The sequence below is a fragment of the Vanacampus margaritifer genome, chromosome 3 (assembly GCF_051991255.1).
Source record: "Vanacampus margaritifer isolate UIUO_Vmar chromosome 3, RoL_Vmar_1.0, whole genome shotgun sequence".
Taxonomy (NCBI): domain Eukaryota; kingdom Metazoa; phylum Chordata; class Actinopteri; order Syngnathiformes; family Syngnathidae; genus Vanacampus; species Vanacampus margaritifer.
The window spans coordinates 3,183,194-3,203,873 of NC_135434.1; the positions used below are offsets into that span (position 1 = coordinate 3,183,194).

Genomic DNA, 20,680 nt, shown 5'->3' on the forward strand with positions numbered 1-20,680 from the left:
GCCACATAATTTGTGGCCGAGAGGTTAGTTAAGGTGTTGGACTTCAAATCAATTGGATTCTTCCCGCACAAGTTTGTATCCTGCCGACAGGGATGTGATTTTTCCGCTAATTCGCGGAATTCCGCTTTTTTTATCTCCCCCCCCCAAAAAAAACAAAATATATTTTTTTTTTTTAGTAGTTCATTGTGTATGCACATGACTCCGACAGATAACATCTTCCGCTATAACAAAGACATTTGTGGTATGCTCTAATATGAGTTACTTTTCATTTGGTCATGATACAATTATTTGTTCATGAAATTTGAACTCTTCAACATTATTTATGTGTTAACTTAGTAATCACATTAGTTAGATATGATGATATTCTCAGTGATAGTTTTTAAAAGCAAAGGCAGTCCAATGTTTTTGAATGTGACTGATTTTGAGTTGACTAAAACTGCCATTTTATATGGGATAGTTCAATATACATTGAAAATTTATGCTGTTGTTTTGTCTATTTCTTTGTCATGTGAGTGCATTGAAAGTACTTAAAAACACGGAAAACCCATGAGCTCCGGGGGGCTTCGCCCCCCGTGTCCCCCCTGGACCTAGCTGGGTGCCAGCGGCCCCCAGACCCCCGGCTAAATTTTCAGATAATTTCACTTTGGTCAAATCACATCCCTGTGCCGACAATAAAAGTACTCGAGTTACGACGTTGTTTCCAATCGACGGCGCCCGTGCCTCGTCCATAGCGCCTTCTTTTTCGCTAATTTCCCACAGTAATCACTCCCGTTTTCAAGTTATTTAAAGGTGCGTTGTCGTTACCTTCAGCAACGGACGTCCCATCGAGCAGGTCGGCTCGCCATCAGGCGTGTCGCATTTCCGTCTTTGAATTAGCTGCGCTCTGCCGTCCTCTAGCAATCAATGTCCGTGCGGAAACACGAAATATTTGTTCCGGGTAGCGCAAATATGTTTTTAAAATTATTTTTGATATAAAGATCGACTTTAACGGTGAAATCCGACTTAATTCGGAATTCGAGTTACATGGCTAGCGTAGCCTGTGATTGCGTGAAGGCATCTGTCTGGAACCTTTAGCTTGTGCTAATGTTAGCCTCAATCAAATGCATGCATCACAGATTGTGATAAAACCACAGGTTTAGTGTGAGAATAACCATAGAGCAGGAAATGGAACTTTCTACATTTTTGATTGAGTCCATACTTTTCTCCTAAAACAAACTCCATTGTCAGTCAGTGTCTTACTTTTGCTAATTTTGCGCTCGATTGGTTTCAGGATTTTTTTTCTCAATTACGTTTGTGTGGAAATTCAAAGCAATTACACAAGGCCAGACTTCAAAAGGACAAATTATTGAAGGTGGAGGTGCTTACCTTTTGAATGGGGTGATGGCGCCGTTCTAGCGCATTGCCAATTATTTGTCAGGGTGGTGACAGCGGGAGACATTTTTAACAAATTGCCGCTGGAAGCTGATAAAAATGTCCCACAAAAGTACCAGCAGAAGGTGAAGTGAAGCCAAACACAAGTTCATTCTGTGGCCTGCTCACGTAGACACTAACTTTTATAAAACTTTTTTTTCTATGACGTCTGTCTTTGGTTAACTCTCTTTGGCTTTAGCATTGATGACAATCTGTGCTAATAACGCTAAATATAAACATTTAGTTCAAGTCCCATCACCTCAACCACCCAAAGGCCCAACCTCTAATAGCATCATTGAATGCTAACGTTAGCATCAAAGCTAACAGTAGCCCAAAGTCACACACCGTAACATGAATCCTGCCAATAAGGTAAGAATTTTCTGCAACGTCACATTATAGCTTGTATCTTTTTGGGTAGCTGACGGAAACAATCCATTAGGTCAAATGTCATCAAATTCTTCTCGTCAGTCATGACAACCTGTGCTGTGTCTCTAAATGCTAATTTTAGCATCACCGCCACTAATTTAAAAAAAAAAAAGGAAACAAGCCAAGAGGCAAAGGGAAAATAAGCAGGAGGAAACATTTCCACTTGGGAACGCCGCGCATGTAATGCGATTCACAGCGTGTTCGTTCTTCAGACTTGTTGTGATCAAAACCAAACAAGTTTTCATTATTTGACAATCATCAGTCATAATTGAGAAGTTTGCACGTCTCATTAACAACAACAAATGTTAAATAGACAAAAGACAATAACTAATTACAGTCTGCTCGGTTTGACTGTTTTTATTTACACTCTATTTGATGCTTTATGCAACTCAAATTCTTTCATTGCTTGTGAATGTTTCTTTGTCTGGCGACCGCTCGTCCTATCCGAGTCAGCTGGGATAGGCTCCAGCTTCCTCACGAGCCCAATGAGGCCAAATGGTGTAAAAGATGGATTTCCTTCCTTAATTACAATTCGAGCGGCGGCTCGTCTTCTCGTTCCTCTTCGGGGATCGTGCGGTATCCAGCTAAAGCCTCTTCAAAACCCACCGGGCCTCCATTTTGATCGGGTAATGATGATCCAGCAGTCTCCCACGGAACGCTGACACGGAGACGAGGCTCCCCGCCGCCACGGCTGCTTTAATGTGGATTGCCTCGCTGGGCTTTTTTTTTTTTTGTGGAAAAGTCCAAATTAAAATGGATTATATTGGATATTTTGCCCTCATTAAATTAATGACTTGTCTCGTAAAAAAAAAAAAACTCACACACAAGGCTGGAGTAAGTCCGCGCTTCTGTGAAAATGAGTCATGAGAGGTGCACAGAACTTGTTAACATTAGTTAAGAGTATCTCGAAACAAGTAAAAGCAGAAAGATTCACAACTTCTAGTCCGTTGTTTTTACCACTTGGTCACGACAACCCGTATTGGTAACATCACTATCAATGCTAGCACTAAAGTTTCTAAAGACATATAAAAAGCGAAGTTCCAGAAAATTTCTGGGGAGAATCCATCTAATTTAAAGTCCATCTCTTGAACCAGGACAACCTGACATTTTTTTTTGTATGCTAACATTTGTGTCAATGCTAGCACTTTACAAACGCAAAGTTAGCAACCAGGACAACTTGAAACACTTTTTTTTGTATGCTAACATTTGTGTCAATGCTAGCACTTAACAAACGCAAAGTTAGCAACCAGGACAACCTGACTTTTTTTTTTGTATGCTAACATTTGTGTCAATGCTAGCACTTTACAAACCCAAAGTTAGCAACCAGGACAACCTGAAACACTTTTTTTGTATGCTAACACTTGTGTCAATGCTAGCACTTTACAAACGCAAAGTTAGCAGCCAGGACAGCCTGATTTTTTTTTTTTTTTGTATGCTAACATTTGTGTCAATGCTAGCACTTTACAAACGCAAAGTTAGCAACCAGGACAACCTGGAACACCTTTTTTTTTGCATGCTAACATTTGTGTCAATGCTAGCACTTTACAAACGCAAAGTTAGCAGCCAGGACAGCCTGATTTTTTTTTTTGTATGCTAACATTTGTGTCAATGCTAACACTTTACAAACGCAAAGTTAGCAACCAGGACAACCTGAAACACTTTTTTTTTGTATGCTAACATTTGTGTCAATGCTAGCACTTTACAAACGCAAAGTTAGCAACCAGGACAACCTGAAACACTTTTTTTTTGTATGCTAACATTTGTGTCAATGCTAGCACTTTACAAACGCACAGTTAGCAACCAGGACAACCTGGAACACTTTTTTCTTGTATGCTAACATTTGTGTCAATGCTAGCACTTTACAAACGCAAAGTTAGCAACCAGGACAACCTGAAACACTTTTTTTTTTGTATGCTAACATTTGTGTCAATGCTAGCACGTTACAAACGCAAAGTTAGCAACTAGGACAACCTGCCTTTTTTTTTTTTTGTATGCTAACATTTGTGTCAATGCTAGCACTTAACAAACACAAAGTTAGCAAACAGGACAACCTGACATTTTTTTGTATGCTAACATTTGTGTCAATGCTAGCACTTAACAAACACAAAGTTAGCAACCAGGACAACCTGAAACACTTTTTTTTTGTATGCTAACATTTGTGTCAATGCTAGCACTTTACAAACGCAAAGTTAGCAACCAGGACAACCTGACTTTTTTTTTTTTGTATGCTAACATTTGTGTCAATGCTAGCACTTTACAAACGCAAAGTTAGCAACTAGGACAACCTGCCTTTTTTTTTTTTTTTGTATGCTAACATTTGTGTCAATGCTAGCACTTAACAAACACAAAGTTAGCAAACAGGACAACCTGACATTTTTTTGTATGCTAACATTTGTGTCAATGCTAGCACTTAACAAACACAAAGTTAGCAACCAGGACAACCTGAAACACTTTTTTTTTGTATGCTAACATTTGTGTCAATGCTAGCACTTTACAAACGCAAAGTTAGCAACCAGGACAACCTGACTTTTTTTTTTTTGTATGCTAACATTTGTGTCAATGCTAGCACTTTACAAACGCAAAGTTAGGAACATTTTGGCAGCAGCATTCAAACATGTAGACTGCGAACCCAAATGATTTTTACTCTTAGTCACCGTAAACATTTAGCCTATCCACGGCAAATAAGCAAAACTTCTCTCAATGCTAACATTAGCATAAATGTACAAACTTATGGAAGTGAAATACAACCCAGTTATGTTGTTGGCGGGATTCAAATAAGTGCGGATTTCAAGTTCATTGCCCTAATTCATCGTTCGGCCATGACGAGTTTATTTTTAATATGCCAACATTAGCATTAGCAAAGTAGTACAAACCAATGGACTAGCGAAGTCCCAGAAAATTCTTGGGGAGGAAAATCCATCTGATTTAAAATGCCAACATTAGCATTAGCAAAGTACTAGCACGACCAGCAGGGATTTCAAGTCTATCACCTTAACACTCAGCAGTAACAACCCACGAGGAACTTTTCGATGCTAACATTAGCATTAATGTTAGCACTTATGTAAGAGAAGTAAAACTGATCGGCCAAAAATGCAACGTTGCAGAAAAGTTTTCACATTGTCCGCAGTATTCGAACCTGTGGATTTAAGGTCCCATCACATTAACCATTCGGCTAACTGGACTTTCTAACTTTAGCGTCAATGCTACAACTAACTGAAGTGCAGAAGCCATGACGGCAAATCTCAACAGGTGTGCCAAAAATGTGCCAATTCAAGCCCCGGAGAACTGCTGACAAAGCGGCCGCTCACCGCCAACATGTCGGCTGTTAGATCCAATTAACGGCTTGTTTGGAACCCGAGCGGATGTCTTTACAGCCCCCAATTCGCACGTGGAAGCTCACCATTTCCAACGTGTGATGGATGAGCTCCTCTTTTAAGTTTGCTACATTTGTCATCTGTTTTGTTTTTAGAGCCATCGGCAAAATATTCCCCAGCACTCGAGACTTGAAAGCAATTTTCTTCTTGTGACAATACGTTTTTGCACATAATGTTCTTGACTTTATTTCATTTATGACTTATCATAAGACCTTTTCACACTGCACTTGGTTTTATGGCCACGGAGAAGCGCAAAAGTACGACAGCGCCCCCCGGGTTTAGCCTGCCCATATTTGGAAGTCACAGGGAGGTTGGTCCCTTGCTGTAAATATTCGATTTCCATTCACAAGAGTTTGATTCGATTTCGATTTTTCCTGATTCGATTCGCTTCAGTTTAATCCGCTATCGATTAATTATGGAACATCAATTTTTCTTAAATGTGAAGGACATGATAAAAAATAGGCAGTAACTGGTGAAATTATTTAGTTTATTATTCTAATTCAATCATTACAAAAATAAGCTAAAAATATTCTGAATTGTCTTAAAGTGCATGTCTTGCATAAATGTAAGAAAATACTTTTAAATTCATGTGAAGAGTAAATTTCAAGAAAACGGTAAGATACAAAAAAAAAAGTTTCAAAAAATGTGTCCTTTAAAATCCTTTTTTCTTAAGAATTCATGGGGGGAAAAAAAGATGGTTTTATAAATCGAAAATGGATTCAATATCAATTATTTGATTTTTTTAAAACCCAGCCCTATTAAACACGACGGTGCTAAGTGCAGTGTGAAAAGTTTCAAGAAAACGGTAAGATACAAAAAAAAAAGTTTAAAAAATGTGTCCTTTAAAATCCTTTTTTCTTAAGAATTCATGGGGGGGAAAAAAAGGTGGTTTTATAAATCGAAAATGGATTCAATATCAATTATTTGATTTTTTTAAAAACCCAGCCCTAGTAAAGACGACGGTGCTAAGTGCAGTGTGAAAAGGTGTTCATTTGAAAGCATAACTACGAAGTCATTTATTATTTTTTTGTGTGTGTTTATGACTGTTTTAAAGAAACGCACAACCCAGTGTAAGATTTTTTCTTCCCCCCCCCCCCCCCCCGAGTCTTGTAAGGAGTCAAAATTGATCTGACGGTGCAACAGCGCCGCGTGGGGGCCACTAATTCCGACAGCTTTTATTGCTCTTTCCACTGCGCTGCTGCTTTTGGGTTGGCAAAAAGTCTGCGCGAGGCGAGCGCGTCCACGTCGAGCGCCTCAGAGGCAAACTTCGGCGCGAGGCATCAAATGCATTTTCATGGATTTGGGAGCTGAACGAGAAGTAGAAGCTGCATTTTACGCGCCGGTGGCTTCTTGATCTGACTTTCAAGTGGGCTTAAGTGTATTCGGGTCTGCAATGTGTCTTAATGCGACGTTATACGTTGATGATTTTGTTTTCGCAAGAAAACTTTTTTTTTTTTTATCAACTTGTTGATGATTTTTAATTTCACAACTTTTTTTTTATTGTCATTTCAGAATTTGTTTAAACATTGTGACTGTATTGTAATTCTTGCAACATGCCAATTCATTTGTTAATCGGAAGTTACGATGTTTTCGCAACATTGCAGCTTTTGTCATTTACTTGACAATTTTGGCAACTTTTTCTGGTAAACTTGATTCTTTCAATATTATAATTTTGTTTTCTCGTAGTCTACTAGTGCTCGTAACTTTTCTTGTAATATACGACTTTATTCTCGTAACCCAGCATTTTTCTTACGAGCACTATTTATGTGAAATTTCTTGTAAAATCAAATGTGTGTCTTTTTTAACACTTTTTGTAAAATTACGACTTTTTCTAATTTAAATTACTTTTGTGTTTGTGACCTTTTTTTTGCATAATTGATGATTTTATTCTTGTAACGTAATGACTTTTTTTTGTGCCTACTTTATGATTGATGTAACTTTTCTTGGAAAATGCATCTTTTTTCCGTGTAATTTACAACTTCTCAAAACTTTTGTTCATGTAACGTTACTTTTTTTTCTATATTATTTTGATAACATCAAGTAATTTTCTCACATGATTTTCATGTTTTTGTGTTTACTTTTTCCAGTAATTTTGTAACATCCGAATTATATTATCATTGACTTTATTCTCGTAACATTACCACTTTTTTTTCCAAAAGTTCTTTTTTTTATTTTTATATATATATATGCTGATGACCTGTTACTTTAGTCAAATTTTTTAAAAGTGTCTTTTATACTCTAAATTAAGATTACAGGACTTTTTCCCCCGTTTTAAATTTTTATTTTTTGATTTTCTAACAAAGTTTTTCTTTTTTTCCTTGACGTTGACGACTGTTTTTTTTTTTTTTTTGTATACTACAATATTACACCTTTCTTGTCATTTCCAATTACCAATTATTTCCTTCTTAAGATGATGAATCCCCCCCCCCAATAATTTTCCGTTTTCTATCCTTAATATAACAGATTTCTTGTAATTGAGGACTTAACATTTTTGCCACATTTCTCTTGCCAAAGTTTGTCATTGCCAAAAATGTACCTTTAAAACTTTATTAGCTGTATTTCAATAATTTAGTAATATACAGTATAGTTAATGATAATCATATTAAGAAAAATGTACCTTATTTGACTATAGAGTTTGATCAAGCTCCTGTCTTTGAATATGCTAATGATACCTTGTTAGCCTAATTGAATCAGCGGCCAGCAAAGCTATTAGCATGTCTCCGGGCAAATAAATGGCTTCCGGGCAGCTCAAGGAGGGGCTGAAAGTGTGTGTGCGGGAGGGGGAAGGGGGAGGGGGGGTCCCCATTCAGGATATGACAAGCATCTTTAATTTATGTCAATCATCCCCAGCGCCCCCTTCCGCCACCTTCAAATGGAATGCCCCATCTTTTAGCCGGCGAGGATTTTTTATTGCCCCCCGACGACAAAAAGCATGGCTGGCCCCACGGGGTGCGACGTGGGCCATTGTGAGCGGGACATAACCTGCCTGCTGAAGACGTCACGAGTCATTGTGTCGGGATGAGAAAGAACCAAAAGACAACATTCCACATTGCGCCCCCCCCCCACCCCAAACTCCATTTTTATGTGCCGGCGGGGGCTCGGCGTGATCGTTAATCTAGAGACGACCTGCTTTGAGTTCTCACTCACTTTGCGTGACGTCCTGTCTATATTTTCTGAAATTATACAATTTTACAATAATAAACCAGTCTTACTGCTACTTCACATAACATCTTCTTCCCTTGAAAAGAAACGTAAACATGAGTCAAATGGTTTCAGTGGAGTCCTAATGCTTGAAACACAAGCCGCTCACTTCACGTAACTTTAGCATACATTTTGCGTAAATGTGACGGCAGAGTTTTACTGCTTTGAAAACGTTTTTTGTGTAAGTGTGCTCTGAATGCGAGCTGCTCTCTTTGCGTAACTTTCTGGCTATATTCTCTTGATATAAAAAAATAATAAATCAGTCGGACATTACTTTGTCAACAAGTTTTGCTGGACAAGCAAGCAAGCAAGTCCATATTTTCTTCTTCTACACTTTAACACACTTTGTTGTGCACCAAGCTAGCTAGCTAGGCTATCTAGCTATCCACCTATCTACCTATCTCTTGCTAGCTAGTTATCTAGCTATCTTGCTAGCTAGCGACTCTATCTATCTATCAAAATCATGCTATGGCTTGCTCTCACGTGGTATTTCCCAGATTGCCTTTCCTACAAAAAAGGTTTTGGTTTAGTCCAACCCAGGAACTGCCCCTGGACCCCCAAGAAAAAAGGACACCTCAAATTTTCTGGTAAGTTCATGTTGATCATTGTTGTTAATTGTTATTATTATATTTAAAAGTTTTTTTTCTTAAATGCTATCTGAACATAGCACCGATGACCTACTTACTGATGCCATGGCTCTTTATGGAAACTAGTTAGCACATGATTCAGCCTAGCGCACGCTTTAGCCTAGCTAGCACATGCATTAGCTTAGCACAAAGCTTTAGCCTAGCACATCAGTCGTCATTTACAACCGGTGGTCAGTCCATCTACTGCACATGTGTACGCTCCTCCATATTTACCCACTTGTTTACTTCCTACACACTGGTCTTACTTACCTACCGGCCAATCTCGTACCATCTTTTTACCTACCAATTCGTCTACTTCTCTACTATCTATCCACTTTTCTACCAAATTACCTCCTTAATTAATTACCACGGTGGACCCAGCACATTTGTGGTTTTGGCAACCAGAATTCACCTATTTCAACATATTTTAAAAATATATATTTTGTTTTTAATTTTTTTTTTCTTTTTCTCAGGAAAGCTCAGTATTGTTCATTCGATTTGACATCATCATTGCTCTCTCTTTTTTTTTTTAAACAAACAAATCAATTAAAAAAAATTAATAAATGTTTTTTTTTCATTTTTGTTTTTTTTAAATATATATATACATATATATATACATATACACACATATATATATATTTTTTTTTTTGTATGTGGGTGAGTATGTGTATGTGTATGTGCGTGTGTGTGCGTGCGTGCGTGCGAGCGTGTGTGTATTCATCAGTTCATGTAAATTTTTTTTTTTTTTTTTTTGTAATTTCTTCTGGGAGCCCACCCCTGTATAAATATTTTTTTTTTAATGGAAAATGCTGATTACAATCATTTTGGGGGTATAAAATAAATCAATGTAAAAAAGATTGGTAGCAATAATAGGCCAGCCTACAAATAGCAAAACTCCGTGGGGTTCCGCTGCATGTGTTTTACAACCAAGTACTGACCCGCCAACCAGCCTTCCAAAAACCTACCAAGCGGCCTGAGGCGCATCTAACAAGGGCGTTTGGATGGAAAAGACGTGGCATCTCCCTGTGATCTGGAGGTCGCATTCATCCCGCGCCTGTGGACAAAGTGAGAGCTCAGATGTGGAAAATGACAGCGACAACGACGACTGACATGCTGTCCGTAAATGAGACGGGTCGCACTTCCTGTCATGGCAAGTAATTGGTGGGATGCCTCGCCTCGTGTCACACGCACGCTGACTCGCGCCTGGCTTGGAAATCAATTTCTCATCTCTGGAATAGTGGAATCTTTTTTTTCTTTTTGTGCAATTTGTCATCAGTAACTGGCACGAATGAACGAATGATTGTGTCAGATATGACGTGCATGTTCTTCAGTTGGGCTATTTGTTTTACTTGAATTATTTCCAGGGATGTTCATTTCTATTGTGCAAGAAGCCATCGTTTTACATGTTGGGCCAGTTATATGGCCCTGGAGCCCCTCTATTTGGCCCCCCAATAGCGCTAATGAAATATTGTGGTCCCCTCCATCATGAAAGTTGCCTATCTAAGACTATCTTAGGAGGGGTGTGCACACTTGTGCAACCACATTATTTACATTAATTTTTATTACCATCTTGGGTGGGTGTGGGGGGGTTACAGGTTATAGGTCCCACCATATTTGTTGAAAAAGTTTTGCAATTATTATAATTTGAATCACCAAAACCTGATTGTGTGTGAAGTGAACGGGGTGGGTGGCTGGCTGTGGTGACGTCACACAGGGCCGGACCTATTTGGTTTATTAGGCGGGGGCTGCTTTGAGCAGGCAAGCAAGCAAGCAAGCAAGCAGGCGGCAAGCAGGCAGTCAAGCAGGTCGGCGCAGCTGTGCAGCGGCCGAGACGTGAGCGGCGGCGGAGCCACGGAAACTTTTCATTGACAAAGTGACCCACCAAAAAAGTCACGCAACTCGCCTCACTACACTCTTTGCGTCACTTACAAAAACAAGACAGAAGCAACGTTTTGCTGCACATCCCATCTTTTTTTCTTTTTTCTTTTTTTTGTGTGTGGATAAACTTGATTTCTTATGATTTCCTTGACAAGACTCGTGATGGCCGCGCTGTCATCCGCCGTTTTGGTGCTGGTGGGATTTATCGCGACTTCAGCCGCCAAGGTAAAAACTTTGATGGTAAAATGTCGTCTTTTTTTTAAACGTTTTGAAGGTCAAAACTGAAGTGCAACTGACTGGAGGGGAGGGGGGGGGGAGTTGCGTGCACGTTTGACTCCCTTAAATGCGCGCACTGTGTAAGATGTTGACACACACTCCACACACTCCACACACACACACACAATCCTGTTACATAACCTTTACAATAAAGCCATTTTTGGTTAATTTTCACAAAGTTGCACGTTTCTCTAGTCCTGCTGAATATGTGTGTATTTTTAAATGAATCCCTCCCTTTGTCTTGCAGGCTGGTGAAGATGATCGAGAAGGTGAGTTTCAATGAAAAAGTGGGAAGGGAGTGGGGAGCAATTAGAGGGGGGGGGGGGTGCTTGACGTGTGCACTTTTGTCCACTACACGCACACACACATACACTAATATGCACACAAGCTGGTAGACTCCAGTGGAGGGAAGTATTAAAGTACAGTAGCGCTTTGAGATGCAGGTGACCCGACTTCTGCGTTTTTTTTCAAGATATGTTTTTTGTTGTTGATTTGTTTTTTGTTTGTCAGATAAAACATTAAACAAGGAAAATTGTAAACAAACATAAGTTGGCCGTTTAGCTAAATTCTAACTACAATGCCTTTTAGCCGTTTAGCTTAATGCTAACTACAATGCGCTACAGTCTAGATAATGATTAGCATCACAGTGGCAAATCTTAGAGCATTTAAACATCATTAACAAGTAACCAAGCTTAGTAAAGTATAGTTAGCAAAAGCTACTGAAATCACTAAAATTGAGAAAAACTTACTTTTTTTTTGTTAGCGCAATAAAATAAATACGCTAGCCAACTTCTCGAGCGCTTGTGAGTTTATTAGCTTTGGCACTAACTGGCATGCTGAATAGTCAGCGGCACTCTTAAGGCTGTTTTTTTTTCTTCTCCACATGAAATAACTGCCACACAGATTTTTTTTGTACAGTAAGTAACTATTTAGTTCTGCCTGTTTATTTTGGTTGTAATTCCACTGTCAAACACTAGATGGCGGCCCACTTGTCTGACACAGTGTAAATTTGAAAGAAGAAGAAATATTTCAGGTCGGCATTGTTTTTGCCGAATATTACTGTCGGTCAAATTCTCTTTCATCCTGCTTTTTTCCCCTACAGAAAGCGACAGTTGTAGGTTCATTTTATAGCATACATCTTTGGGAATTATTATGGATTTATATTGTGAAGTCAGTTTGGAAAAACTGGGTTCCACACACACACACACACACGAGCATACACGCACTTTCGGTCTACCGGTGCTTTGCTTGACAGGCTCCGTTAAGACAGGAAGTGCAAATCCCACCTCTGGATCCTCCACATCTGTTCTCCATCGGGAAGTTAAGCAAGAAGTTGAGCTTCGACACGGTCCGTGCCGTACCTCCTTATCTCCCCCCTAAGCCCTCTTACGCTAACACTTGACCTCTCTTTGCCTACTTTCCGTTTCGCAAGTTTAAAAAGCAAATCAGTCCCACCGCAAGTGTTGCTGTGACTCGTATGTACGCAAATTGCCGGTACGCTGCGTTCAAGGACTGGCTGAGAAAGTGGGGATTGTTCTTTCTGGGGGAATGATAACAAGAAAACATGGTCCTGGTTGACGGCTGTTTATACTTACTTTGTGGGAAGTAGTCCAAGCACGGGTCAATCTGTGGCCATCCTGCAATGTTTTTTCATTAGACGATCTAAAAATATACATACAATAAAAATCTGAATAATATTTTGACAATCTTAGATGTCATATCCAATAAAAAGTTAACCGGGATAAATCTTTAACTTTATTGGCAAATAAAAATCAAAATATTGTGTGTGGCAGTCACAGCACCCTAATTCACCGAAACAGAAATCATTTACGAAATGATGCATTTAATGAATGCTGTTTTACGGGCAAGTCGTCACCATTATGTTGCGTCTGGAAGACATTTAAAAGGCCTGAAGTCTTATAGTCTGCTAAATATGTCACAACTCACAGGTGAAGACGTTTCTCGTTAGGACAAGAAAGGTTTTCGTTTGGATGAGAAACTTTCTCGTCTTAACGAGAAGATGAAACACGGTATGAAAATTTCAAAATAAAAAATGCTTGCTTGTAGCGTCTCTCGTCCCAAACGATGCATTCAAGCACAGCGGCATCGATTTTACAGTTTCACAAAAGCAGCATAAAAATCAAACCAAAACCAAAAATCATTCTTCTCTTGCATGCTATTTTTTCATTTCCTGCACCCATCAAGCAAATGTGCCCGTCGTGCTACTAATAAATTTGATCTTATCTTAGCGTGTCTGGCTCCAAATGATGCATTCAATGAAGCGTGGCGTTTATAGTTTCACAGTCGAAAATCAGCATAAAAATGAACAACAACAAAATCTGTCAGTGTCTCGTTTCCCAAATGAGGCATGGAGTTTTAATTATTCCGATATAAAAATGCCCTTCTTGTCCATTTCCTCCGTGTTAAAAAACAAACAAGCGAGTCTGATGACAGAGTGCTCAGTCTTCACCTCATAAAAGATCTTTGATGTTTTCAAAGCAGACGTGTTACCTATCATTTTGACAGTGCCGTTTATTATTTTGTTTATGATCAAGCTCTTACCGGCTGAAGTCATTCATCACATCAGCTGCATCGTCATTCAAATTCCCTAAAAACAAAAACAAACTCATCAATGCATTGTTTTCCTGTTTCTTAATCACATTTATTGCTTTTAACAGGCTTGACATTTCTCCGATCGTGTAATTATAGCTTCAGCGAAGACACCTGTTTGAATGGCCAAAACTTCCACGTAATGACAAGGTCTCCAAATAGGCCTCCAACCCCCCAATTTACACATTTTTGCTTGTCGGGGGCGCTTGTAAGTTTAGTCCAACTCTGACCTTGTGGAGTTTGTTACTCATCAAACTGTGCCGTCATGTTCCCCCCAACACACAATGACCAAATTTCAAGTCCTACGGAATTTAGCGTCATCCATCTGTTTGGTTTACCCGAGTCAAATTTAGGACTAATTGGACAAATTCTCTCGGAGTAGTTCACTTTGAACCGACTCTTGGAAATGGTCCAAATGAGCCGATATGTCCGCTTCAAACCAAAATGGAAGACTGTATCCCCCTCCCCCATCCTGACTTTTTTTAAAAAAAATGTATGTAAGTAAATTCTGCCTTCAGGGGCTGAATTGGAAAAAAAAAAAAAAAAAAAAAAACCTACAGTGAGGTTAAAATGAAGTGTTTTTGCATTTCCATTCTAAACCACTCAAGTGTAATCTTCTGTAATGCCTCTCGGAGTGTTTGAATAAATGCGAGATGGCCAAACAAACTGCAAGAATAAACCAAGTCAGACCCCAAATACTGCCCTGCAAACGTAATCCGACGCAGTACCTGGACTGACCTGTGGGGTCTCTGAGAAAGCAGACATGCTTGCTGTTAGCTTAGCGGCTAACTTGACGAAGCCTGTTGGATTAAAAAAAGACTAAAAACCCAAAACACAGTCCAGATTCTATGACTTAAACCACAACGCTTTTGTTGACAGTAGTTAAGTAGCACCTAGATGGACTTTTCGCCAACTCTTCTTTATGCAAAACACTTAACTCGAACTACTCCCTTTTGCAACCGGCACGGCATTGGAATCGCAACCACGCCTCTATTAGTTAGTCACATGACTTTTTACAGTGGATATCCTTTATGACACAATCCTCCCGTTGGTCCGATCTCTGGATCCAAAGGAGGCACTTGTCGGGAATCGAACCCACGTTCCAGTAAGCCTAAGTTTTTACACAGCATGCCCTTCCTGATGCAACCCTTCCATGAGTCTGGGCGGAAGTACCGGCACTGGAGCACGGTGGGGCACTGGATAGGAATTGAACCCTCAAGATGTGCCACTACACTCCCAGTGCGGGTGTCGTTGGTTCCGCATGCTTTGTTTGGCACGGTTCTACATCGCAAGCCTCACATTGACTGGTGTAGTATTGGATATGGACCCCCTTGGACCCGGGATCCAAATTCTATGGGGGTCCATTTACAATCGTAGCACAAAAGGATTCAGATGGGAAGAATCTGGCAGTACGTTCTTGTCTGGTTCTTTTTGTCCATTGGGACTGGTGTAGTATTGGATATGGACCCCCTTGGACCCGGGACCCAAATTCTATGGGGGTCCATTTACAATCGTAGCACAAAAGGATTCAGATGGGAAGAATCTGGCAGTACGTTCTTGTCTGGTTCTTTTTGTCCATTGGGACTGGTGTAGTATTGGATATGGACCCCCTTGGACCCGGGATCCAAATTCTATGGGGGTCCATTTACAATCTTAGCACAAACGGATTCAGATGGAAAGAACCTGGCTTTACGTTCTTGTCTGGTTCTTTTTGACGAACCGGTCTTTTGATGTGTGTTGCAGATCAGCTGACGCGCCGTCTGAAGGAATACGGCCTGGTCACCCCTTTCAGCACCGACGCCCACGGACGCTTCCTCTCCCACCTGCTGTCGGCCACCCACAAGCAACGGGTCCGGAGGGAGGCGTCCACGACACCGCCGCCACCGACGCCGCCGCCGACTGATCACCAGCTCTTCTTCAACATCAGCGCCTTCGGCAAGGAGTTCCACCTGCGACTGCGGCCCAACAACCGGCTCGTGGCGCCGGGGGCGACGGTGGAATGGCACAACACGGACGATGGCGACGGCTTGGGGACGGTGGGCGGAGCTTTCCAACCGTTCGCCAACAACGCCACCGGGAGGATAAGCTTGCTGAAGACAGACTGCACCTTCGTGGGCGACATCACGGACGTCCCCGGGGCTTCGGTTGCCATTAACAACTGCGACGGCCTGGTAAGTGTGCTGTTCAATGACCTTATCAACGGACCCGTTTTGAGGCGTCCGGAACCCGGGACTTTTCTTTACGTCAGCATTTTTACAGCGCATTGTTCTCAAGAGGCTGTTAATACCGACGTTTGTTACGCTTGAGTGGCCATTAATCGGCGAAGGCCCCCGACCCCCTCGAAAGGACCCCTTCCCAACATAAAACAGGAGTGGTCTTTTGTGCGGTCGGGCCAACCGGACCTCCCCGTCAGCCCTCGTAAAACACTCAAGTGATATTTAGAGAATGAATCACCCATGCCCGGGATTCCATTTAGAGATTTCGGAGGAAAACAATGCTTAACATTAGAGATGTTAAGTCCCCACGGTCGGACCCGACTCCACCCCCCAAAAACCTGGTTAAGTACGTATCTTGGTTTTAAGGTGGCATTACAAATCAAGTAAACAAAATGTATTCAATTAAATTTAAAAAAAAAAAAAAAAGTAATAATCATATCCAACACTTTAAATATTTTCTTTTTAAAGTGCAACATCATAAGTTAAAATTTTTTTTTTTTTTAGGAACGCACCAAATCAGTTGTCTTCTTTTTAGGGAAGTGCAAACTGACAATTTGTTTTCTCGTTAGGAAAGTGCAAAAGCAACAGTGTGTAATTACTTTCAATAGTTTGTCTTCTATTCAGGAAAATGCGACAAAAGTGGTTTTGCTTCCTTTAAGGAAACATGATCATCAGTAGCTTGTCTTCTTTTTGGGGAAGCATAACAACAGTAGTCTTTTCATTAAAAGCTTAACGTCTTGCTACAGGAGAGAGAAACATTAGTAGTTTGTTTTCTGTTAAAGAAAGTTCAAAACCAATAGTGTTGTTTTTAGGAAATGCAACATCAGTAGTTTTTCTTTTTAGGAAAGCGCATCAGTAGGTCTTCCGTTAATGAAATGTTATCTTAGCATCAATAGTTTTGTCTTCTTTTTAGGAAAGCACAACATCAGTATTTTGTCTTCCTTTGACAAAAGCACATCGTTAGTTTGTCTTCTTTTCATGAAAGTTGAACATAAGAAGGTCTTATCTTAAACTGAGTGGCTGCTCATTATGTTGGACATCCTGCCAAAAACACGTCACGTAACCGTCATGTTGGCGAGCCAGCGTCCCGGCGGACGGCTGCCGTCAATTTGTTTACGGAATCATCTGAATAGATGGCAACTATTCAAGGAGAGTCAAACGCGAATCCAGCCTGACAATCGTTTATCTTTGGCTTATTCAGGAACTGCCTGAGACCATTACGCTTTGACAGGAGTGAGCAACCAGGGTACGAGCGTTGTCACTTATGGCGCCACCATTCGTCCGCGCGAAGCCGAGGCAGCGATAAGAAGCAACTGCTGTAAAATGAAAATGTTTTGCATGATTAGGCAAATTTTTGAAGTTTAGCGGCCAAGCGGAAAGGACTGCTAAAGCAGATTTATGCTCTCCATGAAGATAGCCGAGTAAACTGCATTCCTTCTCTGTGTAGATTTCGGCCAACTGGGCAAAACTTGACCATAAGCTGTCAAACTGGAGTGGATCGGTTCCATGCGTAAAAAGCAAACATATATATATACATATAAATATATATATATATATATATACACATTTATACACACACATATATATATATATGAATATGAATCTCTGTGCCTTTTGTGTCTTTTACCCCCCCCCCCCCCCACCTCGAACCGCTTACTATCCCTCTTTAAGCGCTCCAGTCAGAGATGGCCCGTTACAAAGCCGGCCTTTATGGTTTGGGCATCACGACGTATAGCGAGGCCTGGCGTGAGAATGTGACAGACATGACGGTGTGTGGGAGGAGATTTTTACGGCTTCTTTTTGTGGAAGACGGAAACCGGCAGAATTGTTTGGGTTTGTTTGTCGGAAAATGTGCATCAGGTGCTGACAAACGCGGCTGTATTTAAAGAAATATACGCTGTGTACTGCACACTGCGGGGGGAGTTAATTAGTTCCGTGACCAAACTAGTAACTCGGCTCAATTCAATATACATACAATTAATATTATGCAAAAACTGTTAATATGCGGCACTCGTCAGTCAAGGCGCCGCTGTAGAGGGTTTGATTTTGAGCTCAACCATTTGGTTGCTCCCCATCCACTTATCTGACATGCAAGGATGTTTGTGAAGCAAGCAGGAAAGACGGCGGCGCCGTTCCAAACGAGAGCATGACTGAAAATAGAAAAGGAGCCTCTAACTGCCTTTTGAAAACAGCCGTGAAATTGGCCCTCGACCTTCCCTGTTGGTCCCCGGCGGCGGAACCTTGTCGAGCCCCATTAGCCGTGTTTGCCGTTTCGTCGATTGGATGTCCTTTTTGCACATCTTGTCGCCTCCCGGCGTTTTAGTCAAAGCGGCCATAAACATGCCAATTAAATTATAACCGCGCGTTCATGTTTGCAACGAATCCTCGACAGAGGCGGCACGTTCCCGACATTCACCTGATCCGCAATGACGACGTTCGGCGAACACTTCTCAACTTCCTTTTATCTGTTAAATTGCAGAAAATAAATGATCCTCCATCTAAATGTCTCATTAGCCGTGTTCATTAGCTCCAACGCTCGTCAGAAACCTGAGGAAGAAAGAAGCAGAATCATTACATTTTCATCACGCTTACATTTTAATCACACTACTCAGTAAAAGTCGCTAAATGTTATGATATAAAGCCACAGCTAGCTCGTTATCTTGGGCGCACAGTACAGATATTAAAACTATAAAAGGATTATAATGAGCCTGCAGACTTTATCCAGTCTTAGCGGTGCCAAATCCAGGTCCAGAAAGCAAATCCTGCCACAGTTTGGCTTTAGCCTCAGGTGCTAGTTAGCTAGAGCCCTAGCTAGCTCCCATCTTGCTCGTTTACCTGCTAGGGAGCTAGCTAGCTAGCTAGCACTAGGGGCTAAAGCCAAACTGTGGCAAGGGTTTTTACTTCCTGGACCTGGATTTGTCACCTCTGTCCAGTCCTAAACGGGCTACAGTGCAGTTTCAAAGACGTGAGCTAGTTAGCTGTCTTGGGCGCACACTACAGATATAACAATAAAAGGATTATAATGAGCCTGCAGACTTTTCCCTCCTATATTAGCCTCAGGTGCTAGTTAGCTAGCTCCCATCTTGTCCGTTTACCTGCTAGGGAGCTAGCTAGCTAGCACAAGGGGCTAAAGCCAAACTGTGGCAGGGTTTTTTACTTTCTGGAACTGGATTTGCCACCTCAGTCCTGTCTTAACTGGCTACGGTGCATTCTCAAAGACATAAGAGCAATTTACTACGTTACCATCCCTACTGTAAAAACTGAACAGGCTGGGGCTGCTTCACTACACCCGACACGGGTGTCATGAAAGTGTGTATGAAATCCGAAAGACTATCCAAGCTTTCTGGAGCAGAATCATAGGCCTAGTATCCAAACGCTTGCTATCAGCAGTACTTTTCTTTGAAGCAGGCTAGAGGAAGCAGTTAATCAGTAGCGTGGTGTGAGTGTGCGCGTGTGTTTGTGTGTATCGGGAGGCGGCGGGGGTGGGTGGGGTTCCGCACAGGATGTGAGAGTTGTGCTTTTTAATAGCGTTGTGGCAGTTAGCTGTCCGAGATCATTTGCTTGTGCTGCACTTCATCACGCTGAGAGCTGTGACACATGTCAAGCCCCCCCACACACACACACACACACATGTATAATTATAGTGCATACATTACTCAGTTTAATGATGGAGTTTATTTATTAGAATGCTGAGTAATAATTTTAAATGTTAAATATGTGGTGGGCTAGTTTGATGATTAACTTTACTCATTTAAACATTATGGTTGTTTATGGCGTTTAAAAAGGAAGTCAACCCAAATATTTTTTTAACAATAATATGTTCTATGCACGGACTCACCGGTATATATATAAACTGTATTAGCGCTTTATTGTAAAAAATGTTGGTGCCATGGGACTACGTTGAAGTGAGTTGAGTAGTCTTATAAAAGCGGTGCTTTGCCAGCATCTTGTGACATCTGAAGGCAATCAAAAAACATGATAACGAAATGAGCGATTTGCAGTGATTACTTAAGTGATTTGGCACAATGCTTGTTTCTAACATGCTTGATGGAGCCACGGCGTGACGTTGTTCCTCCCGTTGCGTCAGTGGCGAGAGTCGAGGGGCAGATGAAGCGTTTGGAGGAAGCGTGTCGCTCTTTGATGCGTTGCGCTCGCCCTGTGCGAGGTGTGTGTTTTGCGTGTGTTTTACGACGACTTAATTATAGCCAGCAGTCTTGTGAAGCGCACACTTCCTGTGTTTGCTACCTCAGTAGCGTAGTGGTTGAGTGGTGGTGGGGGGTGGGGGGTGGGGGGGGTGTGTATGTTGGGGGTGCTGGCAGGCTGACTGAAGTGCTTGAATCTGATGCAACAAATGCTGAGCTGTGTTTTTAATTTACTTGAATTTAATTTGTAGGAGGTCGCTGGTGGTGTCGTGGACTGTCCGTCTGACTTTGATGCTATGGAGGACCAAAACTGCCAAAATTAAAAATAAATAAATGACTACATGAATAAATACATACATACATACATACATACATACATACATAAAAGTGAAAATAATTAAGTAAAAATAATAAAAAAAAATTGAATACAAAAAAATAAATATAAATGGAAGTAAAAACAACAATATATATATACTGTATATATATATATTCCTATTCCTAATAAATAAAAATAAATAAAA

General features: G+C 40.9%; 1 protein-coding gene and 1 long non-coding RNA gene across 6 annotated transcripts in view; one reads left to right on the top strand and one right to left on the bottom strand.

Moving 5' to 3' along the window:
• Positions 1 to 9,878: 9,878 nt before the first annotated feature.
• The window catches only part of LOC144048732 (uncharacterized), a 39,595-nt gene continuing 28,793 nt past the window's right edge, over positions 9,879 to 20,680 (bottom strand). Inside the window, exons 3-7 of one of the 2 annotated variants that reach the window (XR_013293415.1) lie at positions 20,394 to 20,469; positions 18,434 to 18,564; positions 13,754 to 13,799; positions 12,787 to 12,853; positions 9,879 to 10,091 (exon numbers count right to left, since the gene is read on the bottom strand). This is a non-coding gene — a long non-coding RNA (uncharacterized LOC144048732). The remainder of the gene's footprint in view (positions 10,092 to 12,786; positions 12,854 to 13,753; positions 13,800 to 18,433; positions 18,565 to 20,393; positions 20,470 to 20,680) is intronic. The other variant, XR_013293414.1, reaches the window with a different exon arrangement.
• adamts3 (ADAM metallopeptidase with thrombospondin type 1 motif, 3) overlaps positions 10,796 to 20,680 on the top strand; it is a 103,633-nt gene continuing 93,748 nt past the window's right edge. For all 4 annotated transcript variants that reach the window (XM_077560993.1, XM_077560995.1, XM_077560994.1 and 1 more), the window contains exons 1-3: positions 10,796 to 11,140; positions 11,439 to 11,460; positions 15,545 to 15,972. In XM_077560993.1, coding sequence (XP_077417119.1) covers positions 11,054 to 11,140; positions 11,439 to 11,460; positions 15,545 to 15,972 — 537 coding nt within the window. In that variant the 5' untranslated portion in view covers positions 10,796 to 11,053. The remainder of the gene's footprint in view (positions 11,141 to 11,438; positions 11,461 to 15,544; positions 15,973 to 20,680) is intronic.